A 15,504-nucleotide genomic window follows, 5' to 3' on the forward strand; every position below is an offset into this window, starting at 1 on the left:
TAATTCGTCACTTGCTTTCCCTCCAACTACTCTTTTCACAAGAGACCGCGAAAGCTCTGAAGCAAAGAAGTGCAAACGTGGTACTGGCAACCTGCAGGCCCGGGCATTCTGGGAGGAAGAGAAGCGGGAGCCTGTTCTGGCTTTCACTCTGAGTGCATGTCGAGAAGGGACAAGATAGAAGGCCAGGTAGCAGCAAGGTCGTCCCAGGAGCTCAGAAACAATCAAGCTTTGTTCCTGGACGTTTGGAAAGCCCACACTCTAGGAAATCCAGCCCAGTAAAACCAAGGACACATGGCCGCACACTAAGGGAGTGCCACGGAGCCAGATGTGTAAAAACAGCTGGTGCTGACTGCAGAAGGGGACTGCGGGTCATGAGGACAAGTCTTTCTGACAGCTGGGTGGGCAGATGGTCCTGTGGAGTGGTCTGTGGGGGCTCAAAGTTCTCTGGGCTAATCCTGTCAAATCAGTGATGATGGAGCTAAACCCTGAGGAATGAGCACTGAGGCTCAGGTGGGAGGAAGGCGACTCACTGGAGGCTCATGGAGGCACAGACATCAAGCCAGCGGCTCTGCTCCCACGCGGCCACGCCACGGCGCTGCTCCATTCACAGGCCACAGAGGCTCTTTGTGCCCATCCGCCCCCATCCCAGGACCTCACCCCCTGAAGAGAAAGACAGAGCAGCTGTGGCTCAGAATTAGCCACGCCACCCACAATGCTGGGCAAACAGGCTGCGAAGGCCTCCTGAGGTCATGAATTTGGAAGCTTGCGTGGAGAGACAGACTGAATGAGGCAGCACCTCCTGCCCAGGCAGCCCTGCCCAGGGGCACTGACATCCTAATAGTTTTGCACCTGCTGGGGTCTCCACTAGAATGACTGCAGAGGCCGTCAATGGGCCTCTGAGTGATTATGCTTAGAAGAAGGCCAGTGAGCAGGGCGCGTTGGCTCACGCCTGTAATCCCAGCACTTTGGGAGGCTGAGGTGGGAGGATCACGAGATAAGGAGATCGAGATCATCCTGGCTAACACAGTGAAATCCCATCTCTGCTAAAAATAAAAATAAAAAATTAGCCAGGTGTGGTGGCATGCACCTGTAGTCCCAGCTACTCGGGAGGCTGAGGCAGGAGAATCGCTTGAACCCAGGAGGCAGAGGTTGCAGTGAGCCAAGATCACACCACTGCACTCCAGCCTGGGCAACAGAGTGAGACTCTGTCTCAAAAAAAAGAGAAGGCTGGTGAGAGGCAAGAGGAACTGCACACCATAGGTGACAGCAAGGAAGCAAAAATGAGTTAATGCCTCCAGCCAAAGAGTTCTGCAGAAAAGGCATGGGCACTACCCACCACACCCACCCACAGTAAAACCCCTGCGTATTGCTTGCAGAGGAAAGACACAGCCACTAACACTGAATGTATCTGAACAATGACTGCTCCTCTTCATGGGAGGGAAAGGCCCTGTGCAGGCTCAGGTGCTCCACTTGTTTCAATTCACATCCAGCGGATCCCAAAAGAAACTCTAGTTAAAAAGGCACCAATAAAGAGCCAAGCAGAAGAGGAGTTGCTTTCACTTGTAACAAACATTGGCAGCCTGAATCCAGGCCCCCAGGCCGTGTGCAGAGCCAGGTGCTGGCTGGTTGCTTTAGAAGGTTCCCATGGAATCCTTGCAGATGAGGAAGTGAGACTCCACGTATCCCTGTCTCATGGTAAGGGGCAGAGCTGGGATCAGAGCCAGATCCTGGAGGCTCCAACTCCAGCACTTGAGGGCTCTGCTTTGAGTAGAAAGCCATCTCCTTTGAGTAGATGGTTTCTGCTTATGCTTTTGAGCAGAAGCCATCTCAGCTTAGTGGCACAGTAGAGTGGGTGTGACATAAGCTATAAAGCCTGCCAAGAGGAGCGCCTCCCAATCCCAGACAGTGAGGCTACAGCTCCATGTCACCCCCGCAGACACACTGTGCTTCCTTAAAGCACAGTCTCCCATTCATTTATTTGCAAGTCACTAATTCTGAATTTCAGTAGTTAACACTCCTTAGGGACAGGGGCTTTTAATATGGTCCCCATGATAATCTCATCAAGAAACAGATGAGACAGCAGGGAGCGGTGGCTCACACCTGTAATTCCAGCACTTTGGGAGGCCAAGGCGGGTGGATCACGAGGTCAGGAGTTGGAGACCAGCCTGACCAATATGGTGAAACCCCATCTCTACTAAAAATACAAAAATTAGCCAGGCATAGTGGTGCACACCTGTAATCCCAGCTACTCGGGAGGTTGAGACAGAACAGCTTGAACCCGGGAGGCAGAGGTTCCAGTGAGCCAAGATTGCACCACTGCACTCCATCTTGGGCAACAGAGTAAGACTCCACCTCAAAAATTAAAAAAAAAAAAAAAAAAACTACACACAGATGAGACATAACTGGGCTGAAAAATCAGGAACCTAAGTTCCAGCCTCAGCCCGGCCAACACCTGGCTGTGTTACCCTGCTTAGGTTCCTTGCTATCTCTGGACCTCAGCAGTTCTTCCCACCTGCCATATTAGAAGGCTGGACTATAAAGGAGACTGTTCCACATGTCCACTTGTTGATAGGTCCCTGATGAACCAGGCTCATCCCCAAAGGGTGGGCATCGATGGCAGAAAACAAGGACTTCATTGTCATGGACTGATCTAGCAATCAACAAGGAAATGCAGCCTTTGCAGAGTCTGGTGCAGTCAGGAATTCCTGGCAAACTAGAATGGCCCACGGCTCCACTGAAGGCTGTAGCACAGTGCAGGGCACTCAGAATCATGAGTCCACCTCATGGAAATGTGCTTAAGTCACTCTGAAATCAGACAGAAAATTAAACAGCTGACCCTTTGAGACCTGCTGTCTCTGTAACAGAATGAGCCTGTCACCACACCTCCTTTGATTACACATGTGATCATGAGCAAAACCCCTCAGTCTGAAAGTTGGTCTTCCCATCTGTAGGGTAGGAGGGCCATAATAATCTTTTTTCTTTTTTAAATTTGAGACAGAGTCTCTCACTCTGTCACCTAGGCAGGCGTGCAGTGGTGCAATCTTGGCTGACTGTACCTTTGACCTCCTGGGCTCAAGCGATCTTCCCACCTCAGCCTCCAGCAAGTAGCTGGGACTATAGGCATGCACCACTACACCCAGCTAATTTTTGTGTCTTTTGTAGAGATGGGGTTTCGCCATGTTGCCCAGGCTGGTTTCCAACTCCTGAGCTCAAGCAATCCTCTGGTCTTGGCCTCCCAAGGTCCTGGGATTACAGGCGTGCACCACCATGCCCGCCCTATAATAATCTCTTGATGGGTTTTTTCCTCTAGGACAAAAGCATTTTGAGAACTGTTTTACTCAGCCCCAAGTTCAAGGTGGCTAGAGCAGCATAAAGAAATAAAGATGTAATCCCAGCACTTTGGGAGGCCGAGGCGGGTGGATCATGAGGTCAAGAGATCAAGACCATCCTGGTCAACACGGTGAAACCCCGTCTCTAGTAAAAATACAAAAAATTAACTGAGCACGGGGGCGCGTGCCTGTAATCCCAGCTACTCAGGAGGCTGAGGCAGGAGAATTGCCTGAACCCAGGAGGCGGAGGTTGCGGTGACCCGAGATCGCGCCATTGCACTCCAGCCTGGGTAACAAGAGCGAAACTCCGTCTCAAAAAAAAAAAAAGGAAATAAAGAGCCAGGAACCGCGGCTTAGGTGCAGACATGGCCAAGTCCAAGAACCACACCACACACAACCAGTCCCGAAAATGGCACAGAAATGGTATCAAGAAACCGCGATCACAAAGATACGAATCCCTTAAGGGGGTGGACCCCAAGTTCCTGAGAAACATGCGCTTTGCCAAGAAGCACAACAAGAAGGGCCTAAAGGGCCAGGCGTGGTGGCTCAAGCCTGTAATCCCAGCACTTTGGGAGGCCGAGGCGGGTGGATCACGAGGTCAAGAGATCGAGACCATCCTGGTCAACATGGTGAAACCCCGTCTCTACTAAAAATACAAAAAATTAGCTGGGCATGGTGGCGCGTGCCTGTAATCCCAGCTACTCAGGAGGCTGAGGCAGGAGAATTGCCTGAACCCAGAAGGCGGAGGTTGCGGTGAGCCGAGATGGCGCCATTGCACTCCAGCCTGGGTAACAAGAGCAAAACTCTGTCTCAAAAAAAAAAAAAAGAAGGGCCTAAAGAAGATGCAGGCCAACAATGCCAAGGCCATGAGTGCACGTGCCGAGGCCATCAAGGCCCTCGTAAAGCCCAAGGAGGTTAAGCCCAAGATCCCAAAGGGTATCAGCCGCAAGCTCGATCGACTTGCCTACATTGCCCACCCCAAGCTTGGGAAGCGTGCTCGTGCACGCATTGCCAAGGGGCTCAGGCTCTGCCGGCCAAAGGTCAAGGCCAAGGCCAAGGATCAAACCAAGGCCCAGGCTGCAGCTCCAGCTTCAGTTCCAGCTCAGGCTCCCAAAGGTGCCCAGGCCCCTACAAAAGCTTCAGAGTAAATATCTCTGTCTGCCAACATGAGGATAGAAGGACTGGTGCGACCCCCGGGGCTGCCATCGGCATGGGGCTGGGGTCCTCCTGTGCTATTTGTACAAATAAACCTGATGCAGGAAAAAAAAAAAAAAAGAAAAAGAAAGAAAGAGCTATTTTAGGAATAATAACAACCAGATACTTCTTTCCCACTGGGGACAAAACCAGAAGGAAATATCTTCAAGTTGAACAGAGGAATTTGGGGTTGATATTGGAAAGGACTTTGTGATCCCAGGGCCGGTTGCCTCGGGACGCGTAAATGCTCATCTCCCCGTCTCCTAACTTGGTGATGGGCTGTCTTTCTGCAAATGTAGGCTTGCCAGAAGAAAGAGAATGACCACCCCGATCAGTTGTATATGCTGGGCCTTTCTTTGCACATGCTGTTCTCTGGACTCTCCCTACACTTCCCCTTTGTCAAGCCTGGCATAGAACCAGCACTAAAGTGTTGGACAGAGTCCCAGTGCAAGTCTTACTCTTGGTGGTTCACCTCTGCTCAAAACACGCTCCCTAGGGAAGCAAGCCACACCAACATGCATCTGTAAAGAACAAGAAGGGCTGGGCACAGTGGCTCACACCTGTAATCCTGGCACTTTGGGAGGCCTAGACAGGAGAATCACTTGAGCTCAGGAGTTTGAGACCAGCCCAGGGCAGCATAATGAGACCCTGTCTCTAATTAAAAATATAAAAAATTAGCCAGGCGTGGTGGCACAGGCTTGTAGTCCCAGCTACCAGAGAGGCTGAGATGGGAGGATCGCCAGAGCCTGCAGTGAGCTGTGATCATGCCACTGCACTCCAGCCTGGGCAACAGCAAGACCCCGTCACAAAAAAAAAAAAAAAAAAAAAAAATGGCAGAGATACCAAAAATGGGATTCGGACAAAAAATGGTGAAGAGAGAGGGGATCAGGTGGTGCGAGAGGAACAAAGCAGGAAACCAGGAGATGGCACTCCCTACTTTACAAGGAATCTACTGTATTTTGAGTGCAAAAGGCTTATTGGAAAGAAATCTGAAGAGATAAAGATATTTGTTAGGCTGGGCATGGTGGTTCACGCCTGTAATCCCAGCACTTCGGGAGGCAGAGGTGGGTGGAACACCTGAGGTCGGCAGCTCAAGACCGGACAGACTAATACGGAGAAAACCTATCTCTACTAAAATCACAAAATTAGCCAGGCATGGTGGCACATGCCTATAATCTCAGCTACTTGGGGGGCTAAGGCAGGAGAATTGCTTGAACCCAGGAGGCAGAGGTTGCAGTGAGCCGAGATCACACCACTGCACTCTAGCCTGGGCAACAAGAGCAAGACTCCGTCTCAAAAAAAAAAAAAAAGATATTTTTAAAAATAATTAAAAATTGTAAAAAGATGCCAGGTGCAGTGGCTCATGCCTGTAATCCCAGGACTTTGGTAGGCCAAGGCGGGCGGATCACCTGAGGTCAGGTGGTCAAGACCAGCCTAGACAGCATGGTGAAACCCCATCTCTACAAAAATACAAAAATTAGCTGGGCATTATGGTGGGTACCTGTAATCCCAGCTATGTGGATGCCTGTAATCCCAGCTCCTCAGGAGGCTGAGGTGGGAAAATCACTTGAACCTGGGAGATGGAGGTTGCAGTGAGCCAAGATCACGCCATTGCACTCCAGCCTCGGCGACAGAGTGAGACTCTGTCTCAAAAAAATAAAAAATAAAAAAAAGAAGGAATCTACAACATTGACTGAACCTTCCTATCTCCACCAAAACTTGAGGACAAAAGCCAGTGAGTGGGCATCCCTCAGAAAGGGCCATATTCTTCTCCCTCCACTTGTTCTAAAACAGGCTTCCTGTTTTGTATTTGGCTGCAAAGGTTAAAGAGTAATGCTGGGAGCCGCGATGGCTCCGGCCAGATGTCCTAGTGCTTGAGGAGGCAAGGCTATGAGTTCGATGCCAAGCTGGGCAATATGAGAACCTCTCATTCATTGAAAAAAAAAAAAAAGAGTAATGCTATGCGAACATCCCACTAGGATGTTCATTGTCAAAGTTCAAGGATGTCACCCCAGCACTCCTTCGAGCCCCCTTCTCAACCACAGAGCCAGGGCCCAGGCATGTGAGGGTGATGGGAAGACCTGGCCTGCCCTCACCTCGGAGCCCCTGGCCCTGTCCTACGGGGTGCCACGGCAGCTACTTACGTAGATAAGCCCTGAGTAGTAACGCTCCTTGAGGTTGTGCAGCACTGAGGCTTCATTGAGGCACGTGAGCTCTGCCATGTCCTCCACCTTGGAGAACTTGGGCGGGTTCATCTTCTGGATATCATCCTTGTTCACCTTCACCTTCTTCCCATTCTCCACCAGCTCCACGATGGCCTCTTCGCCCACCTCCTCCTTGAGGCTGGCAGGCTCGAAGCCACTCTTGTCGGAAGGCACCCATACCAGCTTCTTGGCAGCCCAGTCGGCCTGGGCCAGCGGGTTATTAATGAAGTTTTTATCCACATAGAGATACTTATCGGCAGCTTGCTGTGCCATGGTGACTTATAGCCAGGACCTAAGATGGGGAAAAAAAAAGACAACACATTACATACAACTACCTCAGTCACACAAGATCATTCATGCTCACACCTCTTCTCTTTGCAAACTGTATAGGATTAAGACGCACTAAAATGCTATATAACCAGGTTGCACAATTTTCTTGCTCCACACTTTTGGGAGAAAAAAGATATGCATCATTGGAAAAACAAGTTGGGCCCAGCACGGTGGCTTGAGCCTATAATCCCAGCACTTTGGGAGGCCAAAGGAGGCAGATCACCTCAGGTCAGGAGTTCGAGACCAGCCTGGCCAACATGACAAAACCCCATCTCTACTAAAAATACAAAAATTGGCTGGGCGTGGTGGCATGTGCCTGTCATCCCAGCTACTCAGGAGGCTGAGGCAGGAGAATCGCTTGAACCCCGGAGGTGGAAGCTGTAGTGAGCCGAGATCGTACCACTGCACTCCAGCCTGGGCAACGGAGAAACAAGTTGATAGCAGGGATTTTGTTAGCAATTAATGGTAAGGTGTATCACCCTAGGGTCAATACACAATCAAACAAATCTATCAAGAAAACTATTGCCCCAATGAACATGACAAGAATCTCAAAGACAGATGCAATTCAAGTCGCGATGCTACACATACAAAGGCAGCGAAGCAGCCACACAGTTTAGAAGGATTTCCAACAAAAACAGGTTCCTAATTAGCCAAAAAAATGCAGCTGACTACAACTCCACATGGCAGAAGTTTCCAGCTTAAAAAACTTGTTCTTATTTCATGAAGTCAACTAAGACACGAGAAGAAAATAAAACACCAATATATGCTGCCACTAGATTCTAATTCCATCTTGATAATACAGCCCAAAAAAAGCAAACAGAAAAGAGGCCAGGCTCCAGGAAACATGCAGAATGCTAACAGTGTTTCCCTTTGGGGACACTAGGGTCAAAAGTGACCCTCACAAAACATGGGCCAGGAGAACTTAAGTTCATGTGTGTTTGCTTTTTGAAAACTCATTTGCAAAATGAAAATATAAAATAGGCCAGGCGAGGTGGCTCAGGCCTGTAATCCCAGCACTTTGGGAGGCCGAGGCAGGCGGATCACCTGAGGTCGGGAGTTTGAGACCAGCCTGACCAACATGCAGAAACCCGTCTCTACTAAAATTACAAAATTAGCCGGGCATGGTGGCGCATGCCTGTAATCCTAGCTATGCGGGAGGCTGAGGCAGGAGAATCACTTGAACCCGGGAGGTGGAGGTTGCAGTGATCTGAGATCGTGCCATTTAACTATAGCCTGGGCAACAAGAGCGAAACTTTGTCTCAAAAAAAAAAAAGACATAAAATAATAGTGCCTTATATCTGTGTGGTTTTATAGTTTATGAAATGCTTTCACACATATTTCACAACCTTATCCACCACCTCATCTAACTGGCAACCACCCTGGAAAAGAGCTCTCTCATCAAACCCAATCCATAAACTAGGAAACAGGCTCAGAAAGGGCAAGTCACTTGCCCAGAGCTGCCCAGCCCAGTCATGGAGTGGGAAGGTCTTTGTCATAACAACTCTGTAAACCTGGAAAGGTATATATTACTATCACCATTTTACAGATGAGGAAACATGCTCCCTGGATGTAAGGAGTTTCTCCATAGTCATCCAGTCCTGTGGCCTTTCCACTGCAAACACAGCAGTTACTCCTGCTCAGAGACGCAGGCTGGGATCACCTGAGATGACTATTCTAGTATAAAACAAACTCAGTCCGTGGCCACCAGAGGAGGTAGCCCAGAAGCTCACTGCGCAGCTTTCCTTGTGAAATCAAGGAACATCAGGAAGGCTTTTCCCTCTGTGAGCTCAAGCCCCCTCCCCTCAGGCCCCTGCAATCCAGGAAGTCCCCAGATCCAAATAAGGAATACCATGGGCTTTTGCGCTTCCAGATTCCAAGAGGGACTTGGATGCCAAGGAGGCTGGGCGCATGGGAGGCAGAGAACAAAAGGCAAAGTCTAGGCTGCCCAGACCTTTTCATCTGGGCTCATTAAGTGGTTTTCAGACAAGGCAGAGGGGTTGCCCTGCTGGTTCCCTCCTGCCAGGAGGGACACAAGTGCCAGGAGCAGAGCTTGGCAGCCTCACCAGCTTCCTCCGTTGACATTCCCAGCACAGGCAAACCCCATAGACCCTTGTGAGGACCACGGGCACAGCCACTCTGCAAGGACCACCCTGAGAGAAGGCAAGGCCCAGAGTCAGTGGGAGCAAACAAGGCAGGAACAGTGGCTGTGAACTGCCTGGCTGCCCCTTGTCTTTGCTGGGGGTCTAAGGTCTAGGGTCAACACCAGGATCAGCCCCCAGGGCACCGCCAGCTTATTTTCAGCTGTCTGCACTTCCGCCCTGGCCAGTCCATTCAAGCAAATCCAAGAATTATCCCTGCAAGGTAAATCCTAGTTCTTTGCCTCCCTACCATGCATCTGACCACTAACTAGTCAATAGACACCCCCAGTGTCCCAGCACCAAGGCTCCCTGGAGTCTCCCCATCGTGTCCCTGCCCTGCTCAAGACCGTGCGGCGATCACAGAACACAGGTCTCAGAGGCTGCTGGTTTTCAACCTTTTCACAGACCCCAAACTCACGATGGATAACTCCATGAATAGCAGAGGGAGACTCACTTCAACCCCATGCCCCCAAATCCTAAGTCTGCCGAATGACCCTGCCAATGAAGGTATCTGAGGACATCGCTGCCCCTCATGAGACTCCTACTGAGAGCAAAAGGGGCAGGGGACAGTTACTAAGTACGTCCCAGAACCAAGTTGTTTATTCACCACCTCACCTAACCGGCAACCACCCTGGAAAAGAGCGCTCTCATCATCCACAAATCATAAACTAGAAAACAGGATCAGAAAGGGCAAGTCACTTGACCAGAGTTGCCCAGCCCAGTCATGGAGTAGGACGCTAACCCAGGGACGCCAGGCCCCTGTGCCTGGCCTATCCCCAGAATACTTGTGCCTGGGATCCCTTGGAAGTCAGGCCGGAACTGGAGCTGGGCCATAACTGTCCCCATGAGCTGAGTGTGACATGGGGAATGGAGAGGAATGCATCCCAGAGCATTCAACAAATATTTACAGGAGGTTGTTGGGCAGGCAGGAAGGCTGAGTGAGCCTTCCCAGTGTGGACCACGTGGCCCATCAAAAAGCAGGCACGTTACAACTCACCATTCACTCCCTCGGCCCGATACCGTTGGCAGCAAGCTTGCAGCCCATCAGCAAGGGCAGAATGAGGTCTGGCCTTCCTCAAACTCTGCTTCACCCCTGCAATGCCAACCCTAACAGCAAAGAATCCATCTGGTAGCCTGGCTTCTGGGCAGCCCATGGGCTCCCTCAGGCTGCAGGCCCCAGGCACTCAGACTGTCCTGGAAATCCACTCTGGAGGGTCACAAACATCACACCAGCTGGTGGGAAGGAACTCTACCCAACCAACCACCCTCAGAACCTCACCCTGACTGACTTTCAGGCCTCAGTGGGAGGGCAGGGGATAGTCACAGGCCAGTGGTGTCCCCTCGAAGGCTAGCAGAGGCCTGGCAACAAAGCCATGGTTCTTGCAAGAGGACAGGAGAATGTATCCCCCTAGGGACACCCCCCGCCTCTAAAGACCAAGGCTCTCACTGAAGGTCACAGACCCCGCTTGCCTGGGTACCTCCCTCCCAGCAGAACTTTTCATTAAACAAGGCTGGGCTCTGCTCGGCCTGGCCAAGGACGGGGCTATTTGGTTTCAGCAACTCCGCTGGAATGACGTGGGTCAGCAGCAGCGCCAAGATCAATACATGGGTTAGACCAGCAGGGAGAGCCGCGAAGGTCAGGATAAACAGTGGAGTTTCTATGAAAGCCCCCTCGCCCACCTGGGCAGGATAAGCCACAAACTGGGGGGCCACAGGGCTGCAGCTGAGCTGCTGTTTCCACCTGTATCCAGTGAGGAGGCTCCTGTGCCCTGGGGGCGTGTGTGAGGGTGTGCGTGCATGTGCGTGGGTATAAGTGTGTTCAGTCAGGTTAATACCCACCTCTCCAGGATGCATGAGGGTTAAACCACCTTATCTACAATCCATATGCCTCATTTATGAATGGGGGACAGTAAAGAGCTACTAAAAATTCAATAAGGGGCACGACAGCAGGATACCCGGGGTGGGGGGTGGCAATCTATCAAACACAGCAGCCAGCATGCAGCCACTCTTCCCTACTCTGTTCTGGGGCCGTGCTAAACGGCCTCTGTGAAAACTTCTTTTTTTTTTTTTTTTTTTTTTTGAGATGGAGTCTCACTCTGTCACCCAGGCTGGAGAGCAGTGGCGTGATCTCGGCTCACTACAACCTCTGCCTCCTGGGTTCAAGCAATTCTCCTGCCTCAGCTTCCTGAGTAGCTGGGACTACAGGTGCCCATCACCATGCCTAGCTAATTTTTGTATTTTTAGTAGAGACGGGGTTTCACCATGTTGGCCAGGCTGGTCTCAAACTCCTGACCTCAAGTGATCTGCCCGCCTCGGCCTCCCAAAGTGCTGGGATTACAGGCCTGAGCCACCAGGCCTGGCCTCAGATTTGCTTGTTAATCAATTTTACAGGTGATGATGCAGCAGTAGCCTTGAAAGAAAGTAACTCTACTCAGTCACACAAGCTGGGGAATGAGGACTTGAACCCAGAACTCCTGAATCCAAGGCCTCACTGTCAATCATTTAATGGCTGCATCATATTCTCAAGTGGTTTTTTTAAGGACCACTTACAAGGTTTTTTCAACCTCTTACCTAGTATACTGTTTTGAGACAGAGCCCTGCTCTGTCACCCAGGCTGGAGTGCAGTGACACAATCTTGGCTCACTGCAACCTCCACCTCCCACGTTCAAGCAATTCTCCTGCTTCAGTCTCCCGAGTAGCTGGGATAACAAGCGCCCGTCACCACACCCAGCTAATTTTTCTAGTTTTAGTAGAGATGGGGTTTCACCATATTGGCCAAGCTGGTCTCAAACTCCTGATCTCAGGTAATCTGCCCACCTCGGCCTCCCAAAGTGCTGGGATTACAGGAGTGAGCCACCGTACCCGGCCCTAGTGTATACCACCTTGAGATACATTCCCAGAAGTGGAGTTACAGGAGGAAAGAACATACAAACACTTCTACAGTCCTGGGATGTCTCATCCAATTGTTTTCCAAAAGGGCTGAATTGACGTGCACTGCCATTTGAGCAGGATGTATGTGTGAGAGCAACCAACCAGCACTGTCTACCACTATAAAACACACACACACAGGAAAGATCTCCGTGGCTCAGAAAGTCCCAAGCTCCTGTGGGAATGGGCAGGCCAGCAAGGGTTCAGAAGGAAGCAAGCAGCTCTCGCCCCTGGAGATGAGATTGGATCAGACTGAGGCCAACCCCCAGTGCTTTCCTTCCCGCCGGCTTCCTGCGGGTGCCAGTCCAACTCTAAGAAACCCAAGCAGTTGCCTTTTTAGGCCATAATCGAGCAGGACACAACCAGAGGCTAAATTAGGACTCTCAGGAAATGATGAAACTGAAAGTAAATAGGTTGACCAAAAACATCTTCTTTCAACCCAAAATGTAATGCCTCAATTATTTGCCTTCTCCCCTTCCTTCCAAACATCCATATGGATCTTTTACTTCTCCCGTTTTCTCATAGAATCCTCTCCCTCCCTTCTTCCCTCCATTTCTCTTTTTACTTGTTTGTGGGTTTGTCTGGAAAATGAACTGCTAGCACCTTAAAGACAGAATTTATTCTACTATCAAATCTTTGGTCGAAATGTTGAGAGCATTTCCACTCCTAGACAACGCGGGCTGATATAAACCTTTCCAAGGGCCCAGTTCTAGGCTGGGAGTGTCCAAGTCATCACCTTCACCGTAAAGCTGTACAGACTGAGGGCCTGTGAGTAAGCGCTGTGTGTTTCACTCAGTCCTCTCAATTAATTTCAGGAGGCACATACGTGCTGTCATATTTATTTTACAGGTGGGGAAAATGGGGCTCAGATAAGGCACAAAACCTACGGTCAGACTCAGCCTCATGTGGCTTCAATGCCCTGCTCGGTTTCCCCTTTAGGTGCCTCCCTGGTGAAGTCACTGGAGCTACAGGAAGCAAACAAACTGAGAACCCCCCTGGCTAAACAGACATTAATAATGTCACCTCGGGCCAGGCACCGTGGCCCATGCCTGTGATCCCAGTACTTTTGGAGGCTGAGACGGATGGATCACCTGAGGTTGGGAGTTTGAGACCAGCCTGACCAACATGGAGAAACCCATCCCTACTAAAAATACAAAATTAGACCAGTGTGGTGGTGCATGTCTGTAATCTCAGCTACTAGGGAGGCTGAGGCAGGAGAAACGCGTGAACCCAGGAAGCAGAGGTTGTAGTGAGCCAAGATCATGCCACTGCACTCCAGCCTGGGCAACAAGACCAAAACTCTATCTCAAAAATAATAATAATGTCACCTAAAAGCTGTAAACCTCATCTCCCCATGCTGGCTTGCACAAGGGATTCCATCCTTCCAACCTAAACTGCTAGGGCTAAAAGTAAGAAGGTGGGGGTGTGACCTTGGCTGAGCCATTTGAGTTCTCTGAGCCCAGTCTGCCAGGAGTTGACCTAACCAATCTCCAACAGCCCTGGGCACGCCAAGGTTTCAGTTGAGACACCCCAGCAGCCTCAGTTCTGACACTGGAAGCCCTATTCCAGCCTCACCACTGATGTATGCAAGCAGCCCCTCTGTTTGTTTTGTTCTCCCCACCCCCATTCTGGAGAACACAGATGAACTCAGTCCTTTCTCTTTCTCCTTACAGCCATTGGTTTTGAGTTAAATAAAACTGTCAAAGTAGCTGGCTTCCATTTTTAAGATTCTTTGGGCCAGGCATGGTGGCTCACACCTGTAATCCCAGCACTTTGGGAGGCCAAGGAGAGTGGATCACCTGAGGTCAAGAGTTCGAGACCAGCCTGGCCAACATGGTGAAACCCATCTCTAGTAAAAATACAAAAATTCACCAGGCGTGGTGGTGTGTGCCTGTAATCCCAGCTACTTGGGAGGTTGAGGCACAAGTATCACTTGAACCTGGGAGGCAGAGATTGTGCCACTGCACTCCCACTTGGGCAACAGAGCAAGACCCCATCTCAAAAAAAAAAAAAAAAGATTCTTTGAAAGCAGCTGCTATAATAATGTAGAATTTTTCAAGCTCATTAGATTCATTTATTCAATCAACTGATACATAGAGAATTCACATGCAAAAAAATCATGACAAAGGCATAAAGATCCCAAGGGGTTTCTAATGAGGTGGGGCGGCAGGACCGGCATGCACACGACTAGGTGACTAGGCAGAGTGTCCACCTGGGTGATATGGTAGAGTACACAGAAAGCAAGCTCCCTGGCTTCCTTCCGTCCTGTTGACTGCTGAACCCAACACCCAAATGCAGTAAGCACCCACTAGGCAGATCTGCAGTATGGATGAATGCAGACACTCCTTGCTGTGTGACCCTGGTCCAGTGCCACCTCTCTGGCCTTCACTATAAATGCAGATAATATTTTATGCTGCCTTCCCTGCCTCACGGGACTGCTTAATACAACATATATTCCTTAAATGCACACAACGATGAGACAGGACACCTGCCACTGTGGAACATTCATGCAGAGAGGAAGACGTGTGTCCACAGCCAGCTCCACCACAGACTCAATGAAGAAGAGAAGAGGAACACGCAACTTGCCGTGGGAACAAAGAGAAAGGGACAATTCCCTGGAAACTCAGTCGAGAGTGTTGTGGAGGATGTGACATTTAAGCTGGGTCCTGGAAGATGGGTAGAACATCGATGGAGAAGGGAAGAGATGGTGGAAAAGTATTCCAGGCCGAGGGAGAAGAGCAAGAGCCAATGTACAGAAAGAAGATACAGTCGCTCATTAACCACATACTAAACGGCTCCACAGCACTCTGGCTATCTGGGGCCAGAGAATCCTTTGTGGTGGGGCTGTCCTGTGCCTTGTGGGATATTTAGCAGCAGAGCAGCATCCCTGGCCTCTACCCACTAAATGCCAGTCTCACCCTGTCCCCAGTTGTGACAACCAAATATGTCTCCAGACATTGCCAAAGGTGAGACTTGGGGGTTGGGGGGAAGATAAATTCCCCCCAGTTGAGCGCAGTGATTTAAGGGATGCATGTGAGCAAACGCTGCACTATGTAGCCAGACCTCTGAGTTGGCATCCTCCCCCATCTCTGAAGTGCATGGGCCAAATCTCCTTAACAAAACATTAAGTCCTCAGGGCAAAACGACTAACAGGACCCCATAAAAATGGCCATTATATTAGCTGAAATGTGGTTAAAAAAGGGGGGCCATTACGGATGGCACTGTCACCAAGGAATACAGCCCCTTGTAACATCCTGTATTCTAAGAGATCCGACCTAGATTTGCCTACTGGACTGAGCTTTCCAGATCCTGAATAACCACTTTAAAAGTAAACCAATCAATCAGGCGGAAGCACCTTCAGAACCTCCAACACGGCAGCTC

The 15,504-nt window shown here is 50.2% G+C and overlaps 2 protein-coding genes across 3 annotated transcripts in view; one reads left to right on the forward strand and one right to left on the reverse strand.

Annotated features, from left to right (window-relative positions):
* Positions 1-15,504, reverse strand: part of MYH9 (myosin heavy chain 9) — a 116,070-nt gene that overhangs the window by 68,577 nt on the left and 31,989 nt on the right. For both annotated transcript variants that reach the window (XM_021676246.2, XM_012476359.3), the window contains exon 2: positions 6,668-7,019. In XM_021676246.2, the coding sequence (XP_021531921.1) occupies positions 6,668-7,000 (333 nt within the window). In that variant the 5' untranslated portion in view covers positions 7,001-7,019. The remainder of the gene's footprint in view (positions 1-6,667; positions 7,020-15,504) is intronic.
* On the forward strand, positions 3,676-4,477 carry LOC110569398 (large ribosomal subunit protein eL29-like). Its single transcript, XM_064367996.1, has 2 exons — positions 3,676-3,865; positions 4,169-4,477. The coding sequence occupies exons 1-2, from the start codon at positions 3,695-3,697 to the stop codon at positions 4,475-4,477; spliced, it is 480 nt and encodes a 159-aa protein (XP_064224066.1). The 5' UTR covers positions 3,676-3,694.

Source organism: Aotus nancymaae, unplaced genomic scaffold, assembly GCF_030222135.1.
Source record: "Aotus nancymaae isolate 86718 unplaced genomic scaffold, 86718_ANA_hifiasm-v0.15.2.pri h1tg000076l, whole genome shotgun sequence".
In the NCBI taxonomy this organism is placed as follows: domain Eukaryota; kingdom Metazoa; phylum Chordata; class Mammalia; order Primates; family Aotidae; genus Aotus; species Aotus nancymaae.

Coding starts and splice junctions, on each gene's coding strand:
- LOC110569398 (XM_064367996.1), top strand. CDS start 3,695: ATGGCCAAGTCCAAGAACCACACCACACACAACCAGTCCCGAAAATGG. Junction 3,866..4,168: donor AGAAGGGCCTAAAGGGCCAG/GCGTGGTGGCTC, acceptor AAGGGCCTAAAG/AAGATGCAGGCCAACAATGC.